At 46.9% G+C, this 20,240-nt stretch overlaps 1 protein-coding gene across 25 annotated transcripts in view; it reads left to right on the top strand.

The window, feature by feature from the left end:
- Window positions 1-20,240, top strand: part of Fgfr2 (fibroblast growth factor receptor 2) — a 105,212-nt gene that overhangs the window by 34,214 nt on the left and 50,758 nt on the right. For all 25 annotated transcript variants that reach the window (NM_001109896.1, NM_001109895.1, NM_001109894.1 and 22 more), the window contains 2 exons: window positions 4,058-4,227; window positions 13,858-13,981. In NM_001109896.1, the coding sequence (NP_001103366.1) occupies window positions 4,058-4,227; window positions 13,858-13,981 (294 nt within the window). The remainder of the gene's footprint in view (window positions 1-4,057; window positions 4,228-13,857; window positions 13,982-20,240) is intronic.

Below are 20,240 nucleotides of genomic sequence, written 5' to 3'. Positions count from 1 at the left end.
TACTTCTTATGATGCTGCTCTCTGTTCTTTTGACTTGCTTCTTGTTAGTACTATTTTGTGACTAAATAGAACTTTTTTCTTTCGCTGTGTATGCCGTGAGGAGATAGATGGATGTCAGAGCCCAAAGGAAGTTTGCTCCTTCCCTCACAAGTGACTTGGTGTGCTTCACTTTTGGTGCCTTTGGAGGTCTACCCCACAGACCAGTCTGATCAGCGAAGTGACTTTGTGTGCGTTCTGAGTGTCCCTAAATAGATGCTGAGGGAGGGGGAGAAAGCAGCTGTCTTTTTTCATGCTCCTGACTTCAGACAGCCTCCTGTGCTCTTGGCTTGCAGAGCCATTTCGAGTAAGGCTGTTGAGTAACTCCAGTGTGAGCGTCTGCTAGGTACCAGGATTGTCTCTGCTTTTGCAGGTTTTTACCCGGGTGCAGCAGTCCCTGCTCCATAGACTTTCTGAAATGCTCCCTAGCTTTGGGAAGGCTGCCTTGCCTTCTTCGAGATGCCTGCTTCTTGTTTCTCTGGTTGTATTTTCCAGTTCTGTGGTTTTTGACCATTGGTATGTGGTGACTTTGGAAGTGGCAGGAAGTAGGAAGAGTCTGCAGAGAGTCTGAGTGTTGGACCTGCAATTCCAGCGCTAGGGAGGATGGGACAGGCAGGATCCTGAGTGTGATGCCAGCCTGGGCTACATAACAAAGCCGTATGAGATAACAGGAGGCCGTTGCTGTGGGAAGCACAACAGGATGCTCATATAGGAATATTCATTTTCCAGACCATGTAGCTCCTTCCAGTTCATATCAGAGTGATAAAATAAAAATTAGGTTATTGTTATAGATAATAGAATAGTTTCATTCCTTCTTCAAGCATCGTGTTTAATGTTTTTTTAAAAAAATATGCACACTCTCCATTTTAAAGGGAGGTTGGTTGCAAAGGCCTTTGACCTGTGTCTCAATAGAGTGGCACTGGCCAGAAAGTCAGGAGCCCAGCAGAGCGTAGGGATGGCCCTTTCCTGGCACACAGGTATCTTGAACAGCTTAACTCAACCGCCCTTTCAGCTCCTGGGGGACTGCTGTGAAATTCACTTCCAACTACTTGTGATTGGATTTTGTTGTGCCCCCACCCACCTTGGGCCTCTGTGACTGAGACAAGAAGCCATCCATGCCCACTGTGGTGTGTGGCCATTGTCTGTTTTGTGTGAGCAGATTTTCTAGATACAGTTCCACTCCAGGGAGGCAACTACCTGCTAGAAATCTCCCGAAGCATTCTTTTATCCCATTCTCTAAGTCATTCCTTGGCTACCAGGACAAAGGCATTGGTTGCCAGTGCACTGTAGGCACAAGTCAGGACAGTGCATTGCATGCGGCTGGGGGCTAGGGGGCAGTCCCCTGTGGTGGTGCAGCCTCGTTGATGGCTTAGAGTAGAAAAGAACATTCGTAGTTCCTGAGACCAGCCCCTCCTTTTTGATCTCCGAGAAGATGAAAATCATGCCTAATAGTTTGTAAGCACCTATTTGCTGGCTTCTTTTATGTTAGGGGGGGAGGGGCATTCCAGAGCTCAGCCCAGCAGTAATTGATGCTATCTGAAAGAGTGACTGCATTAATATTTAGCTAATTCATGTGAATAGGCCATTGTGTTTACTTAAACAAATGACATGAGTCCAGACACCTGACAGCATGAGGTATGCTTTCCAGTTAGGTCAGATTTGTTAAAGTCTTTGTGTTGGGGACAAAGCTCATTATTTATTTGGGGACCTCAATGACTGCTTTCAGTGGCTTTGGATGGATTTTTCTAAGTAGAAGCTTTTAAAATGGAAGATGATTGAAATTGTTTCAGGGTATGCCAGATCCTTGGGGTCTTGTGATAAGTGGGAGTCCAGTAGTCCCCCGGTGAACTCTCAGAAGAATAGATGTGTTTACAAGCATTCAGTACCCAGCTACAAGGTCCTCTCACAGATGCAAAGAAATGGTATAGCCTCTTCTTTCTTAGCCTCACCCTTCCCTCCCTCCTTCTTTCTCTGCCTCCCTCCCTCCTTCCTTCTCTCTCTCCCTCCCTCCTTCTCTCTCTCCCTCCCTCCTTCTCTCTCTCCCTCCCTCCTTCCCTCCCTCCTTCTCTCTCTCCCCCCTCCTTCCCTCCCTCCTTCTCTTTCTCCCTCCCTCCCTCCTTCTCTTTCTCCCTCCCTCCTTCTCTCTCTCCCTCCCTCCCCCCTCCCTCCCTCCCTCCTTTTCTCTCTCCTTTCCTCCCTTCTTCCCTTACCTTCCTGCTTCCCCTCTGCTCCAAATGGGTAAGCAACTGTGGTTTTGCACAGTCTTGGCGTCATGAGGTTGCCACCGCAATCCCACCACCTTGACACTTGGGGATGTATTATTGTGAAGAAGATACAGTGTGCCCTTGATAAGAATCTCAACTCTGCCTGTTGTAGTGGGTGTCAAGAGCAAGGGATAGGTGCGGTTATTCCAGAAAGTGATTGTAGCAGGGAAGCTTGGTTGTTCAGGTTGGAACCCTCCCCCCACCCCCGGCAACCCAAATATGCTCCCTAACTGTGATCATTTTGCCTCTGGTTTGTGGAGTGTGCGTGTGGCTCCTGTTGACCCTCATCATGTGGAAAGTACAATCGTTGCCCAATATTTCAGTGGAAGTTCAGGACAATACCAAAGGTTAAGGTGTTCGCCCTGACTGTCTCAGATTCTAGTTTTTAGTGTCTAAAGGGTGGCATGGCAGGCTTGACTTCTTGGCGAAGCTACTCTGTAATAAGCAAGGGATACTGGGGATAAGGACTGCGATTCCAGTATCAGACCGATCTTGGTTAAATGTCAGTTGCAAGCCTCTCGGTGCTGTGACTATTGGCAGGTAATGTCTTACCTCAGTTTCCTTGACCTGCAGCAGGGATGGCAATAACTCCCTTGGGATTGCCATTGGGATGTTGTGAGGAGTCACATGTGTGCCCTGCATGTACAAGCTCTTAGAACAGTGCTTGGCAAACAGACATTGGGTCACTAGCAGCTCCACCCATGTGTCCAGGCATGAGGAATTGATAGCCGCATGCTGGATTGGGGCTGTGGTATCTGTGGGTAAGATGCCCTGTGCTTGTTACTTGGTCACGGAAAGATCCACCTCCTTTCCTGAGCCCAATAAGTCACTTGTGCCTGTGACTGAGGACTATTTAGGGGACTCAGCATTCATCTGATTATTTGCCTCTTAATAAGCTCAGGCAGGGCGTTAGGATTACAGTGCTTTATAACCAACGCTGGGAAGAAAAAAAGGAAGATCTCATTCATTAAAGAAAGTTAAGATATACTTAGCAATACAGTATTCTGATTTATCACACGAGGTGCTAGGAAGCTAATGATGGCGTCCCGGATCATCCTACCAAGCTAAGATGAGAACTTACATGATCATTATCAGTCCCAGTGCTGGGGAAATGGGAGCATACAGGTCCCCGGGAGCTCAGTGGTGGGCCAGCCTTCCTACCTGGTAAGTTCCAGGCCAGCAAGAGACCCTGTGTCAAAAAATAACGTGTTTATTTTTTGGCACTTGAGGAACGGACACCTGAGGTTGACCTCTGACCTTACTCACGCACATGCCCATGCACCCGGAACATACACGAACACCCCTCTACCCGCGCCCACACAGAAAGTTCTGATCTGTAAATTGATATGGTCCCCGAGGACAGTTTGTTTTTACAGTGTGTCTATATGACCATTTAATAGGCGCGGAGATCTAAGATGATGTAATTCTCGAGGACAGAGCCCCTTGTCATTACACGGGCTGTTTCTGTGAATACAAAGTAGCATTTTAAAGCATGATTCCACATGGAATTATTTTTTTGGCACCAGACGGGAGCAAGAGAGAAGGTGCTTCTCATGCTTTTTTCCCTGTTAATAGGCATAACCCAATAAGCAGCCCCTCTGGGGACCTTCTGCTAGGCCAGCTGGACCAGACTTCTGGAAATATTTTCAGAATCAAAAGAAAATCAGATCCCTTCCCGTACAGCGAAGCAGTCCTACCTTTGTTGCTTGATGAGGCCGCTCCTTCATACACACGTATTTCATTGTCTTCTAACTCAGGAGCACCGTACTGGACCAACACCGAAAAGATGGAGAAGCGGCTCCATGCTGTCCCTGCCGCCAACACTGTGAAGTTCCGCTGTCCAGCCGGGGGGAATCCAACACCCACAATGAGGTGGCTAAAAAACGGGAAGGAGTTTAAGCAGGAGCATCGCATCGGAGGCTATAAGGTAGGAGCTTCTAGGGCCCTGTATTTCCAAATGTTTATTTTTTTTTTAAAGTCCTCTGGAGTTGGTGGGACCAGGGGGAATACGTGTTTTTAAAACGATGTAATTATTGTAATTGGTCACGTCACTGTCTGATATGTTTAAACGATCGCCCCGGACGCCCCTGTAATTTTAAAGTTAGTCCCCATTTACATTCTTCTTTACACGAGGAGGGTTTAATAACCAGGGGGTCGAAAGTTGAGGGTCTGTTTTCTATATGCTTTATGGCCCGTAAAACTTGAGCTGGTGCAGCCAGCCTGCGAGGGTGGAATTATATGAAGAGTGAATAGCTTGGGTTAGAGGAGGGGCGTATGAACTAGTATTAGTTCACAAGGGGGGTTGCTGGACGATGACAGAAGCAGTCCCCGATGCTCCATCGCCAAAGGTGTTCCAGGGACCATCCGAGAATGGCCTAAATTTCGTCTCATCCCTCACTGAAGAGCTGGGTGACAGCATCTCTGTGACATCCTGAAATGGCTCCCTGGGATGCTAAGAAAGGTTTTGCCCATTCATTCATTCTTCATTCATTCAGTGTCATGGATTGAACATCCCTAGGGGTTTTCCTTATGGTTTCATTCAATCACTCCGCATCACTGATTAAGTATCCTTCTATAGGACACTGCCTAAGCACTGGGGAAACTAAGCAAGCAGGACTAGATGTGGTCTCGAGTCAGAGGGCACCGGGTATGGCAGGGAACCCAAGGTGAGAGCTGGCACTTAGATAGAGGATGAAGTCACAAGCACACGCTGTACCCGGTGGGCATGCCGAGGAAGGGTGGTCCTCAGCACAGTGGGAGGATAAGAAGAACCAGGGTTAGCCAGGCATGGTGGCACGTGCCTTCAGGAGCACTCAGGAGGTGGAGACAGACAGATCACTTTGGGGATTAGTTGGAAAGTTGAGGTGGTGGTGGTTGTGGTGGTGGTTTGGTTTGGTTTCGTTTGAAAGAAAAGAGATGGAATTTTCAAATTATTTAGTATGGGTAGAATTATTTTAAGGATTTTGCACATGCAGAGGGTTTAAGGAGGCCGTGTCCCTGTGCATTTGGACTCAGTGAGGGTGTATACATTGTCAGTTGCCACCAGCTGCTTCAGGTTGAGGCTCTACTATGGTCAGCACCTCACAGTTTGACCGTAAGTCCGAGTGCAGCCTAGTGGGGTCTTTCCCCTTGGGGTCTCCCTGAAAGGATTCTCTGGGGAAGGAACTATTCATTTGTCATTAGGATTCACTCTCTGCTTCCTGCCACATGGGCCAGAGCAGAGCCGGTGACACGGTAACAGCTGTCATCTCCAGGGTACGCAGAGGAGGGAGGTGGGAAGAACCTCACAGCCTCTGCGACCTCACCTCACCGTGGGAGCAGCGTTCCGGCTCTTCTGCTCTCCCCTTTAATTAAACAGGTCCCCAGGGAGGAGCCCAGCCAAGGTCATGAGTGCCAAGAGTATCACTTAGAGGCTTCCAGCGTGGGCAAATAGAAGGCACCCATGCCTGGCTCCTAAAAGCCAGGTGGGAGAGGCGTTCTTGGAGGCGGCCTTGGGGTGTGCGGAAGAGCGGTCTCTACCTGTGTTTAACCTGGCACTGTGGTACCCAGGCCCCGTGCCACCCTGCCCAACTTATATGAGCTTCCTCCCACCTGTCAGATACCTGGCACTGGCTGAGCAGGCTTTCATCTTTAAAAGGATCATTTGTTTCTATAGTAATTTTTTACCCCTGCTTTTAACCTTTAAAAAATTAACACGTAGAGCCCTGAACCCAGAAGAGGATGGGGCCAACCTGTAAGTCTTTATCTAGGTTGGGGAAGTTGAGTGTCAAAGCAAAGAAGGGCAGGCTTGCTGGACCTCAGACACGGGCACTCTTCAGTCCTCCACTGCGACTTCTCCATGTCGTTAGAAACAGGACAGTGGCATTGGAAAGTGGACTCTAAAATAAATAAAAGGAACAAATAGACAAAGATTTCATCAGGTATTGCAGCTTAGAAAGGGAGGGTCACACCCCTTAAATGCTGGCCCCCAGACTGGCCGACCACTCTGGCTTGCGGGGGAACTCACAGAATCGATGCAGTTTCAACGATTTGCTTACGTACAATTTTACTGGGAGAATGGTGGTCAGGACCCTGGTAGTTAACTAATTCTGCTCAGGCAGACAACTCTTAAGCAGGTACCAAGCGAGCCCGGGAGTCTCCAGAGACTCCTGGTCTTAAAATAAATGGGCCGTACATCATTATTATGGATAAGGAACATTTTGCAAATGTGAATGAGTGATTACGATTTCGGAGCTGTTAGACACAGGGCTTAATGAGGGAATGCCCTTGATTTTTAACAGGTGCAGGTAGCTTTAATTACCCGTGACAACGTTGTGCTAATTAAGAGCACCCAGGAGGACCCCGGAAGATGGCTGTAGCCTATGAGGACACATGTCCAGGCTGTCTTATTTTTTTTTTAAAGATTTATCTGTTTGTTTTATGTGTATGAGTATCGCCTGCATGTGTATTTATGCACACATGTGTGCCTGGTGTCCTCAGAGGTCAGAAGAAAATGTTCGAACCCTGGAACTGGAATTACACCATGTGGGTGCTGGGGCTTCTGCAAGAGCAGCAAATGTTCTTAACCACAGAAACACCCTCCCACCCAACCTTGGGAGTCTTTGCTAATTCGTGTTGGAGCTGTTCCTAGAGGGAAGAAGAAAGGAATTTGGATGGATAGGGGTAAAATCCTAACTCAAAAGGACATTTCCATGCTTGAGAAATAAGCCTAGAGAGAGATGAGGACCCGAGTCAAAGACTAGAACCCAGATGTCACAGGGTGTCCTGTGATCCCAGGGCTGGAATTCAATGGCCAGCTAGTCTTGCCAAGTCAGGTTTGGTGAGAGATCCTGTCTCAAAAAAATAAGGTAGAGAGGGAGATACCCAAATTTGGCCTCTGACCTCCACACATACGCACACATGCATAGGTGGACCCACTCCCCAGAAAATAAAGGAAAGAGGATAAAAAGGATGAAAGGAAAAACTGGTTTGTGTGGCCCTGGCCTCGGTGCTCTCCTAATCTTTCCCTAGTGCATGCAGAAGGAAGCTGTTGTCCTGGTGGCCCCTGAGGTGACCTGTCCAATGCAAATGATTGTGCAACAGAGATTTTCACATCAGGGGAATTAAGTCGACCCTGGTAGGACGTTCATTGTGGCGATACTGGAAATTTAGAAATTCCGTGGAGCCCCAGGGCTTTCTGGGAATTAGGAAAGTCATAGCTGTCAGCTTGGCAAATGTGTGCCCTAAAGCATACTTCTTGCTGAAGGTGCATTAAACCCTCCCAGGGTTCCTAGGTTGTGAAGGGTGGGAGGTCCCCCAACTATTGCCATCTCCTGGGCTTGGGTCTCCCTTCCTGGTATAGCTGCCTGCCTGAAACCACTCTATTTTTAGGCTTCCCCCTGGGCCTTAACAGCACAAGGTTAGGTATCTTGGTCTCTGTGTGGTTTTCCTTTTGATATTCTCTTCATTGCTAAGTGAACTCCTAAAGAAAATGTACCTGCAGACTTTTGACCTGAGGTGCTGTGTACAAGCTGTTGTTTTGCATCAGTACCGGTTTTGGTCTCAGTACCGGAAAGGAGAGACCTACTTTAAAAAACCAAAAATAAAAGCTTAGTTTATTTGTCTGTGTGTGTGTGTGTGTGTGTGTGTGTGTGTGTCTTGTATCATGTGGAGGCCAGAGGACAACCTTTGGGAGGGAGTTGGTTTTCTCCTTTCACCAGATGGGTCCTAGGGATCACCCTTAAGCTATCTGTCTTGGAGGTAATTCCATGTCGTAAGACAGATACCTTACTGAAGAGACTTACCTAACTCAATCGCCACAGAGAGGGCCTGCCAGGTCCCAACCCCCAACTCTTCTGATTTCTGTTTGTTTGCCTCTTAATGAAGCAAGGTGTCAAGTTTTCCATGGTATGTTTTTTCCAGAAAGCCTGAGACCTGGAAGTTTCCATAAAGGAACATTGGTTATTTGTGTGACTTTTCTTGTTTCTTCATAAACCTGTCATTCTGGAGCCCACACAGGGCTTTGATGGCTAGCCTAGTCCCTCCAGCACTTCTGACTTGTTTATGGCTTTGTGGCCCTTGGCCACCACACCCCAGCATGCTCTGGAATGACTTGTGCTTGGGACCACTGAAGGGGAAAACATCGAGAATTAAGAAATGAGACCAAAACTGGAGCTGGAGGGATGGCTTGGTGGCTAAGAACGTGTATTGGTCAAGCAGAGGCTCTGGGTTCAGGTGTCGGCACCCAGAGATCTGGTGTACCTCTGAGGGTACCTGCATCTACATGTGCATATCTTTCTTACATAGTACACATGATTAAAAATAAAAATAATTAAAATTTTAAAAGGGGGCTCAGCTTTGTTTCAGCTTAAAAGACATTTGGCATTCTGCACCCCAGTCATGTGTGTGTGTGTGTGTGTGTGTGTGTGTGTGTGTGTGTGTGTGTGTGCATGTGTGAGTGGGGGTGTGGGGGGGTGTGGGGGTGTTCATTTGCTCTTCCAACTTCTGTCACCTCTCTGGGTTATGAAAGTTAAAAACAAAACAAAATAAAACCCACCAAAACCTGTCCTAGAATACCATCTTGTTTGACCATTTTTTTAAACCTCCAAAACTTTTTTGATACTCTAAATAAAATGTCTGCACCCATTAAAAAAATAACCTGTCCCCCAGCACTTGAGGTTCTCAAGTCTAATTCATTCTTTGTCTTTAAATTTTTTTTTGTACCTCCTGCAAATGGCATCCTAGGATGTTTGCCTTTTATGCCAGTGTATTTTACTTAATCTATTCAGGCTCTATGTTACAGTATGAATCAAAACTTATTTTTATTATTGATCATTATTGCGTCCAATGGCTGTAGCCAGCACCTTTCGTTATAATTTGAATGTGTCTGAGTCCTTGCTCTCAGGTTTTTGGGGTACACAGTTAGTGGAATTACTGGGTCGTATGGCTTGAAGGCCAGCATTCAAGGAGAGCTGAGTTCAGAAGGTGCTGAACGGCCTGCTGCCGCCCAGCTTGTTGTTCAGGCAACCTTGCATTTTGTGGTATAAGACATCTCCTTAGAGAGTCAGCGGTTGTTTACTGATCTGAGTAAAGAGATTCAGTTTCCACTTGCGGTTGTAGATTTCAACCTTCCTAAAGCTGTAGCCATTTAATACAGTTCCTCATGTTGTGGTGACCCACAACCATAAAGTTATTTCCCTTGCTACTTCATAACTGAAAATTTGCTACTGCTGTGAATCCTAGCGAATGGTCTTAGGTGACCCCTGTGAAAGGGGTGCTTGACCCCCAAAGAGGTCACACCAGCAGGTCTATAACCACTGTGGTAGAAGGTCTGATGGTACAGTTCTCTGAACAACCCCGCTGTAAAGCAAACTGCTACCCGTCGATGCCGGTTTAAGCATTAACAAGTGTTTGCCTTCACATCTGGGTAATGACAGGCGGCTGAATGTGAGTCCTTCCACACACGTGTGAGACTTGTATACAAGTGCGTTCAGAAGGAGTGGTTGGGCACCCCTAGGAGCCTTCTGGAAGTGGGGCTCGGGGATGGAATAGTGAGATTTCGTATATCTTCTCAGCCACGGATGTATTTATAGATGACCTTTCTGAAGCCGGGACTATGGGGTTTTTATTGCTAGGAAGTTAGAGGGCATCTGTTGTCACATGGAGACTTCCTTCGAGCTGGCTTGGGGTTCAGCTTCTGGCTGTTTATTCTGCTTGTCAGCGAACACCTGGGTATTTGGAAATCTTTGAATATTTTGTTGTTTTGCAATGAGGAAGCCAAACATCCAGGTGACAGTTGGGGCCTTCGACCTTTGACTTTTTGGTGATACCTTTTGAGTCTACAGAAGTTAAATCTTTATTTCCCGTTGTTACTTGAACATAACCAAGGCTTTCACAGGCATTTAGAGAGGTTCGGGATAGCAGAAGAAGTCTAGAAACAAAACAAAACAAAACACTGAAAACAAAACAAACAAAAAAAAACCCCACAAAAACAAAGCAACCCAAAAACCTGTCTGGGCCGCCTTCTGTCTTGGAATAGGTGGGGTGTGGAACATTTGTGGAGTCTGCTTTTTGGGTTCCAAGTTAAAGAGCTCAGGGCTTAGCTTCAGTCTGGTTTGTTTCAAAGCTGAAATGTTATTTCGAGAAAGACCTTGGTGAACATAGTTTTGGAGCTCTGCTCGCCAGTTCTGTTCCTTGGCAGGTGGAAAATGACGATGAATTCCACACAAATTTGGCTGTGGGCAGGAATGAAAAGACGAGTTGCTTGGTGCAGGGCTCCTCCCGTCCTTGGCCTTTTGTTCTGGGTCAGCTAGAGAGACCCAGAAGAGGAACATACCCCAGAGCAGGATTTAGGGCCCAGCAGACGGCTGAGGAGACGTTCTCTTTCAGTTCATGCATCTACATGTTTGTGTGTACACACGTGTTTGTGTGCACACACGTGTTCATGTGTATGCATGTGTTTGTGTGCACACACATGTTCATGTGTATGCACGTGTTCATGTGTATGCACGTGTTAATGTGCACACATGTGTTCATATATATGCATGTGTTCATGTATATGTACATGTTCATGTGTACACATGTGTTCATGTGTATGCATGTGTTTGTGTGCACACACGTGTTCATGTGTATGCACGTGTTCATGTGTATTCATGTGTTTGTGTGCACACACGTGTTCATGTGTATGCATGTGTTCGTGTGTATGTACATGTTCATGTGTACGCACGTGTTTGGATGCCAAAGGCTGACAAGTGCCCCCCCTCAGTCACTTTCTATCTTACGGACTGAGACAAGGTCTCTCACTGAACCTCAAACTCGCCGATGGGCTTGCCTGGTTATTTTCCGTGGACAGGATACCCAGAAGAAGCAGGACACAGTTAGTTAAACAGCACCAGCAAGCAAAGTGTCATTAGTCTTAGTGGGTGCCACTACCTTGTTCCTCAGACTAGTTTCTCTGGTTTTACGTCGCTGCTCGCCTTTGGTGTCTGTGTTCCCTTCTACTCGCTCACCGCGTTCTGAAGTGACACCCATCTTCCTGATTTGTGTTAATCAGCCGGCGAGCAAGTGTCTCATTATTGTTTTAATTTGCATCCCCTTGATTGCTAATGAGGATGAGCAGCTTCTTAGATTTGGGGGGAGGTATTTATAGCCCATGTACAGAAACAATGTACATGCATTTGGCCTAAACGGCAAAACAGTCGAGGTCCCGCAGCTCTGAGACACTCGGGGCGCACTGAAGGGCACAGCGCATTTCACGCGCTTTCTGCACGGTGCCCGCTTCAGGTCACAGAGAAGCTTGGAGCGCAAACACCGAGTTTAATAAATTTCCAAACTCAGTGCCCATGGCTGCCATTTCTTACGAAGATGCTATTGTAGTTGTTTCAGCAGTCCCTCCTCTACACAGCATCCAAGCAAGCCCTGCTATTGGCAGCTTAGTTTCTAAGAGCATCCCTCTGGAAAAATGCCGTACCTTTAATATTTGGGTCTCGTGATGTGTTAAGGAATTCAGCTGGGAGCAGAGGTGTCAGGGGGAAAATATGAATGGCACTGCATGTAGGAGATGATTGAGGGAGTCGCAAGGTTCTAGAAGGCCGGAACTATTGAGTAACGGGGTTCTAGAAAGGGGTGGAAATAACTACTTTAGTATGTGTGCTTCTTGTTGCAAAAGCATTTTGTCCAGGTTAACTTGTTGATATTTGTAGTGTGTCTCTAAGACGTTAATATCTGGGACTCTTTCTTAGAATTCCATAGGCCCCAGGAAACTCTTAGCTGATCATGTATTCTGAGATGGGGTGCTGGGCTGTGCTGCCCCAAGCCAAGATCTGATGCCTTGGGCAGCCAACGTCACTACACTTAGCAGTTCGTGGGGCAAGTCCATTTGGAATATGCCATGTGCCAGAGTCTGAATCCAGGCACAAGAAAGACATTGACAGTTTGGATGGGGTCCAGAGTGAGGCGCTGCCACGATTAAAGGCTCACAGGCATGACATTTGAGCAGGGGCTCAAAGAACTGAATATTTACAGCAGGGCTCAGGGATGGATTACGAAGCGTGGACTCTGGAGCTTGTGGGCTGCATCCCTAAAGTACCGTCCATGTGACTGGCTGGTAGAGAACCAGTTCTGAACATTCTGAGAGCCTGGGATACAGAGGGTACCCTTGTGTCTCCATCTGCCTTGAGTTCTGCAGAGGAGCCAGCCTGTCACTGCCTCCCCCACCTCTCAGAGTGACATCTCCAAGTAGCACCCTGGGACTGGAATTTGATAGGTTCCCCTGGAATTGGCAGGGCCTCCCCAATTAGGACCCTCGTATTGCACGGCTTTTTCTCAGGGGGTCTTGCAGGTCCTGAAAGGGGACCGATGAGAGTCTTGTGAGTGGAACACAGACCTTCTCTGTTACCAGGCTGAAGCCCTCAGATTCATTCCTTCTCCCCACCTATTTGGCTTGTGAGTCAGTTTTCCTTCCTGTGCTGGACTCAGAGGCAACTCCAGGATTGTGCAATGGTCGGGGTCAGTGGCATCTAAGCAAGGCAACAGCCCCGCCTCATTTCGAACCCTCTGCTTGTGCTGTTAAGAAGGTTCCGGCCCTCACCCCAGTAGTACCACGAGTCATCCTAGTGGGAACAGTGATCTTGGCTTTGATCTCAGCTCCACTCAGAGGTTACAGCTACAGCATACGATTGCCCCGTTTTCAGGTGCATCCTGGGACAGCGGCCCTACCCTTTGTTCTTAGAAGGGCATGGCCATGTGGTACCTTTCCTCACTGCCTCCTTTAGGTTCTCCCAAGACGAGAACATTAGAACCTCACGTGAGCTGACAGGCTGTGGGTGGGAGTCATAATAGCTTTAGTTTTACGCGCACTTCTTATTTTTGGAAAGTCTCAAGACATTTACAAACAAACAGATATGTAACTTGGAGTCCTTGCTCCCATGTCTGGAATTCTGGGAATACCAGGAACATGTGCCATTAGTTTATCTCCCCCATCAGGGAGGGGGAGGGGCAGACCCATGGTCCCAGTGGAAACATACTTTCGACATATCTGGGGGCCCAGAGAATGAAACAAACAGCCCTAGGAACAATAATAGATCTGACCCAAGGGCTTCTTGGGGGAATTATATTAGCTAAGGCCGAAGGTGGGGCATGCAGCCAGTGACCTCGAGTGTTGGCTCTAGGTGATTCCATGGTGCTCTGGGGACTGCCGGCTCCAGGTGGGAGGATGGCCTAAGCAGTTCACCTACCAGTGAGGTATGACATCGTGAGGTTTACTGATTGGACCTCTTGGCTATGTAGGTTCTCCTAGTGGAACCACAAATCCAAGACAAGGACACGCATTTACAGGCTCCTGAATACCAGCTTGTCGGCCTGTTCTAGGGAAAACTTTCTGAATATTAATTATGGGGCAGTTTACAAGTCTTTTTCATTCTCCGCTTCCCATAACTTCCTGGGCATTGAACCCAGGCTATGTGCAAGCTGAACAAGTTCTGCCCATGAGCTTGACTCAGATCCATCCAGCGTCCTTCATACTGTGCACATCTGGGACTCAGTCTGTGATAAAAAACCATCTTTCCTTTGACTCTTTCAGGTACGAAACCAGCACTGGAGCCTTATTATGGAAAGTGTGGTCCCATCAGACAAAGGCAATTACACCTGCCTGGTGGAGAATGAATACGGGTCCATCAACCACACCTACCACCTTGATGTTGTTGGTGAGTTCACCTCCTGGCTTGGCTCCTTTAGAACCACAGCAGTGAGGGTATTTCTTTTCCTCACACTTAAGGAGAATCGGCTTGTCTCCTTTCTGTGTCCATAAGCTGTCATCTGAGAAGGTCCCATCTGTCATATGACTGTGTTCTGTTTCCTGGGTAGCCAGGTTTTATGGGCTTGGAGGAGATTTTCCTGGTCCCTAAGCATTATTTATCAGGTGGATGTGGGATAAAACAGATCATTCTGGAAGCTGAGATTACTTTGAATGATCTTAGTGTGTGCAGGGAAACTTTTAATTATGTTTGTCTGTGTGGATATGTGCAAGTGAGTGCAGGTGCTTCTAGTGGGCAGAAGAGGGGGTTGGATTTGCTGGAGCTAGCGATCCAGGCAGTTGTGGACCACCAATGTGGATGCTGGAACGGAACTCAAGTCCTCTGGAAGAGCAACGTGTGCTCTTAATATAATGATTGAGCCTGTGTCTGGCTGGAAGTAAAAAGTCAATATCAGAAATGGTCCTTGGGTAGTTCAGCGCCTATTCCTGGAAGATATTTCTCTGAGCAAAGGGAACCATCTGTGTCTGAGACTCACCAATATGTTTTTGTCACAGCGTACACATAAATAGGTCATTTTCATTTCCCACCTTTTACACAGCCTGTAGTTCCAGAAAGGGACATTTCTTCCCAAGTTTTACTGGTTATCATAAGCCTGTGTCATGACTACTGAAGAGATCCGATTGGTTGCTCCAGGTTATGTTTCTCATTGTTGCACAGAATGCTTAACAGATGCAACTTATAGAAGGAAGGGTTCATTTGGGCTCCCACTTTGAGTCCTCCATGGTGGGCAAGGCATGGGGACAGGAGCAAGGCACCTGGTCACATTGTGTCTGCACGTCAGGAAACAGATGGATACAACCACCTAGCCCATTCTTCTCTCCTTGTACAGTATACTTAATGGGGTACCCACTTTTAGGGTGAGTCTCCCCACCTACCCTAGATTAATCTAGAACTAACTTAATCTAGAAACTCCTGCACAAACTTGCCCAGAGGTTTGTCTTCTAGTTGATTCTAGGTCCTGTCGATAGTGTTTGCCACATGGTTACTGACGTGAGTCCCCAGCCAGTCCCCTGCTCTGACTTGTCAGGCAGAGCGACACTTGGCGTCTTCTCTGTCCTTGGTCATTTCTTTGGGTTACTCTTCAGTGCACAGATTGATGACTGAGGGATCAATCCGTTTTGATTTCTCACGGGTGACAAGGTGACGTAAATGGATCCACCCACTGTAAATACAGACTCTGCTACATCATTTCCTCTGCGTGCATGGCCCTGGGTATTATCTTACCTAATGGATATTCCAGTCTCCTTTGTAAGCTGTAAGCTGAAGGGAAATTCTGCAAATTCTTGAATTTCCTAAGAACCAATAAAAACCTCTCTCAATACAGGATTAGCCAAACCTCAGACATTGGTTGAATTGAAGATTTAGGTTAACTAAAAGTTAGACAGAAAGTCATATTGATTTTACTGTCTGGTTAAGTGAGGTTACACTCAAAAAAGTTGCCTTACAAAGTACAGCACACAGCCTTTAACTTACATATGGGTGTAAATATTCAATGCCAAGAGTATGAGTTATTCAGAAGCCTTAGAGTGAAATTTGATAGGGCATGGTATAATATTTATCCTATAACTATTTGTAAAAAGTGTCAGTTGTAAAAAGTGTCAGAGCCTTCTTTTATTTACTTTTTTTTTTTTTTTGAGACAGAGTCTTATGTAGCCCAGGCTAGCCTTGAACTCTTGGTGTAGTTGAGGATGATCTTGAACACTCCTGGTCTGCCTGCCCCTGTACCTGGTTTGTGTCCCCCACTTTCCTATCCTCAAATACTGAGGGCTGAAATTAGGCAAGTACTTTATCATTGAGCCATCTTCCAGACATTAGAAAAAATGTATATTATTAATTGAGATGAAATCTTGTTAAGTTGTCCAGGCTGGGCTGACCTTGAACTTGCTCTGTTGCAAGGTCCATGATTCCATTTTCTTTCTGCCTCAGCATCCTGAGTGGTAGCTCTCCTCTTGAGACCTGCGTCATCAGGCCTGGCTCTGGTCCTGTTTCTTATAGAGATATTTGTGGTATGCTGGACTCAGATATTTTAGTAAACATGCACACACACACAGAGGAGTGACGTGTGAGAGGATTTCTTTTGTCACAAATGACTCTAAATCCATTCATCAAAGAGCACATGACTTGGGATTTACTTCAGGCTTGCCCGGACCAAATCTGACACGAACTGTTTGCATTAAGAATGCCAGATTTGGGGCTAAAAGTTCTGAATACTTAAATGTAAAATTAAGTAATTTATTATGGAGAAAAAAAATTGTTCTGTAGGAGTTCCTTTGGGACTGTAGCCTAACGCAGGTCTACAAATTATTCATGGCTGGGGCCATTCCAAGAATTGGGGAGTCAAGGCAGGGCTGCTGTCGCCCCAGGGTCTTGCTTACAGCAGGTTTTAGCTTGAGTTGTTGTGTTAAACATTCAAAAGCCCCCATGCCCCACCTCCCCTTTGAGCTCTCTGGCAGCTCATCCTGTGAAAGCTCTGAAATCTCTCTTAGAGTTTAGGGCTGGGATTTGAATGGGCCTGCTGAATAATGGAATCGGGCTGTCTAATGTTAATCCCCTGGCAATGAGTCTTGCTGAAAAGAGCATATGATTCAGTGGTGTGATGCGGAGGGAGCACAGAGTGTATGGAGTAATGCAGAGAGAGGCCTGATTATGTCACAAGTTTGGGAGATCGCCCAGCTCAACCCAGGCCAACAATGACACAATGTTGCTTGGGGATATCCATTAAAGCACAGCGCCAGGGGTTTCTTTTTAAGTCTCTAGCCTTCCTTATAAATAGTCAAAAGTCGGTGGAATATAAGACATTTTCAGTAAAGACAGAGGTGTGAAATTCTCTCTCTCTCTCTCTCTCTCTCTCTCTCTGAAAACCTCAGCATGCTTTGGAGAACTTCTAATAAAACAAGAAGTGAGTCAGCCCCGAAGAGCCTCTACAAGACTTACAGGGTTGGCAGTCATTCTGAACATCTTGGCAAGTAGAAACAGAAAAGATTCAGGCTTAGGCAACAAACTCCTGGTGGCCCTGGAGCCCAAAGGCTGTACTTTGCTATGTGGTAACAGGGTCTCAGAAAACCAGAAACGGTTGCCAACAAACGGAAGGTCTGGGTCTTGCCGCACTGTCTCTGTGCGGTTCGGGTGTTGGTAGGAAGCATCAAGACCGAGCGCTCCACTCCTGCACGCCCATGTAAAAGCCACAAAGCAGTCCAGTTTAAGTGATACTCTTGCGTTGTGGGATAAAACAGCGGGTCACTGTTGTGTGTGAGGGGATCACTCTTCATTTACAAGGTCCTTTTAGGAGCCTCGCTTGATCCTCATTAAAACTGACACCATTACTTTTCAGCCGTTTACAGCGAAGGAAAATTAGCAGGAAGCCCCATGTCTCAGGGATTGTGGCAGTAATAAAAGAGCCTCCCAGGTAAATGGCTACAGGAGGTCGTGAGTCTTCTCCATGATTGCTCAGCAAGGATGCTGAAGGGCTTGATCTGACGGCTATCCCGCCACCACCAACTGGCGCCTAGAAATCATTAACGCTTTTCAACATCTCTTGGGTCTGACCCAAGAACTGAGGCCCTGGCATGTTAGGAACAAATGTTAGGCTTGGTGTAGTGATAAAAGTAGCCAGCCTAATGGCAGAAACATCTGGGTACCAGGAGAGCGGTTGAGCTCTTCTGTACCTGCGTTAAAACCAGCAGCATTGGAAAGAAGACATTAGTCTCACTTGCTTGATGGCTGTATTCATGCCTTAAGACAGCTGTGACAAATGTCCCCATGAGGATTACTCTTTAACAACCTTTGTTAGTCTCAACCAGAAGTAAGTGTGTGTGTGTGTGTGTGTGTGTGTGTGTGTGTGTGCATTTGTGTGTCTGTGTCTAGGAGTGTGTGGATGCTAGAGGTCAACTTCTGTGCTAGTCCATAGGAGCCTTTCAGTCTTTGTCCCCTTCCTTCTCCTTTTCTTCTTCGAAAGGTCTGTCACTGCAACCTTGAGCTGAGCAAATAGGCTAGGCTGGCTGGTTAGCATGTCTGTGCCTTTTCAGCTCTGGGATTGCAAGCATACAACATCATGCTGGCTGTTTTACATGGGTTTAGGGGAGTCAAACCCAGGTTCTTATACCGGAAAGCAGGTGTTTTACTGAATGAGCCATCTTCCTAAGCCCACAAGTCTTAACTAGGCAAAGCGAGTGCCATGTGGGGACCAGTGGGTGAGGGTCTCTTTCCTGCTGACTTTGCATCTTTGAGTGATGCTGTCATTAGACTGGTTTGGTTGCTTGGCTTGCAGAGGATCAGAGAGCCTCCCTACCCCTCCTTCCATCCCTCACCCCATCTCAAGACTGAGGAGATCTGGGCCCAGTGATTTGTACAAGGACTTGGGACGACACCACAGTAGGCATCTCACACTGGGTCTCCTTGGCTCTAATTCAGAAGATTAGTTTCAGGCAAGGGGGAGATTTCTCAGTAGGTAAAGCACTTGCCAAGCAAACGGAGTTGAGGACTAGAGGACAGAAGTTTGGATCCTCAGAACCCAGGTAAATGCTGGGTGAACATGACAATTCCAGCCCTGGAGGGTGGAGACAGGAAGCCCTGAGTAGGCTAGCTAGTGAGATTAGCTATATTGGGGAGCTCTGAGTTAGAAAGACCCAGTCACAAAGAATTCGGTAGAAAAATTATCAAGGAAATTCCTGATATGAATCTCAGACCTCCACAGGTGCATACACACTTGGATCCACGAACATACAAGAACACATAATACATGCATACATACATACATATATACATACATGCATAATGCATATGAAGAAGTTAGGGGTTAGTACCCTTCCTCACTTATGAAGCCCCTTTGACTCTGAATTATGAGCCTTTTTTCTTGCCAACTGTTATACTTCTATATCCCAAGAGACTATTAGATACTTACTGGTGACTCTTTTCTCCTGAGATTTGGCATGTAGGGACATGGGGGCGGGGCGCAGAGTAGAGTGGAGGTATGAATAACACATCTGATCCCTTTTAGTTTAAGCAAATTCTCTGGAATCTCATCTCAGGTGTTGGGTGGTTAGGACTACCATTTGCTGTCCTTTGCTTCTGGCTGGGTGGAGGTGGCTCAGCCGTTACCACCATTCCTGTCCCGTCTTGTCACTGGCAGGCCAGAATGACACTGTTGGCTGGCCCTTGACACAAATCCTCCATAGCTCATCTCTAGACGTGATGGGACACAGCCTGGCAGCATGTGCCGAGTACCTCAGGTGTGCGTTCAGGAATGAAGTCTTGCTTCTTCTAGGCACAGACTGTTAAGCCCTGCTGCGTGGGTGACCTCTGCCTGTGGCAGTCTCTGGTGAGAGGAAGAAATTGCACAGGGCACCAGCTTGCTACTTGGAGGCTAGGATGACAAAGGCTTCGGTGTGACCTCATAGCATTGGAAGGGGTCAGAGGAGCCTGATTATCTAATTCGGGACCTGCTTGTGGATCTGGAATAGTGTTCAAGTCCTTGCTGTGATAGTAGGGGCTGGGACCAGGGTGTGATTTGGAGGGTACAGACCTTGCCCAGCGGGCACAATGAAGTCCTATGTCTGACAGAGAGAGAGAGAGAGAGAGAGAGAGAGAGAGAGAGAGAGAGAGAGAGAGAGAGAGCTGCACTGCATATAACATCTGTAATCTTAGTAATTGTGGAGAGGATTAGAAGTCCATGGTTATCTTTGGCTACAAAGTGAGTTTGGGGCCAGCCTGGGCTATATGGATGAAAATAAAGGTGCGGGCGTTAGGATGCTTGATAGTGAATCATTTAGCCATTGAGTTCATTATAGAAATTGCCACTAGTAGGATCTCCTTGATTTCTGCAGAGAAAGATCTTATACGTGTCTTGGTTTCTATCTGATTGGCTTCTTACAGCTTGATGGGACAGGGGGATTCTTGGGTAGAGAATTTAAATGACTGCTAACCAAGATCTCGAGGTTTTAACAGTGATTTTCCTTCCATTCTTGGTTGTAAGCCTTATGTTCTTCCAGCACCAGCCAGCGTTCAGCACTGGGACCCTCACAGGCCCTCCAGTGTTTGCCTGGCCTCCAGGCCTCACCTAGATCTCTCTCTATTTCTGATCTTGCTACCAGTGGACACTGTCCTATTTCTTGTTGTAGCTTGACATCATGCTGGAGCTGTCTCTCTCTCT

This window comes from Rattus norvegicus, chromosome 1, assembly GCF_036323735.1.
Source record: "Rattus norvegicus strain BN/NHsdMcwi chromosome 1, GRCr8, whole genome shotgun sequence".
Classification (NCBI taxonomy): Eukaryota; Metazoa; Chordata; class Mammalia; order Rodentia; family Muridae; genus Rattus; species Rattus norvegicus.
This window is presented reverse-complemented; position numbering and strand designations above follow the sequence as displayed.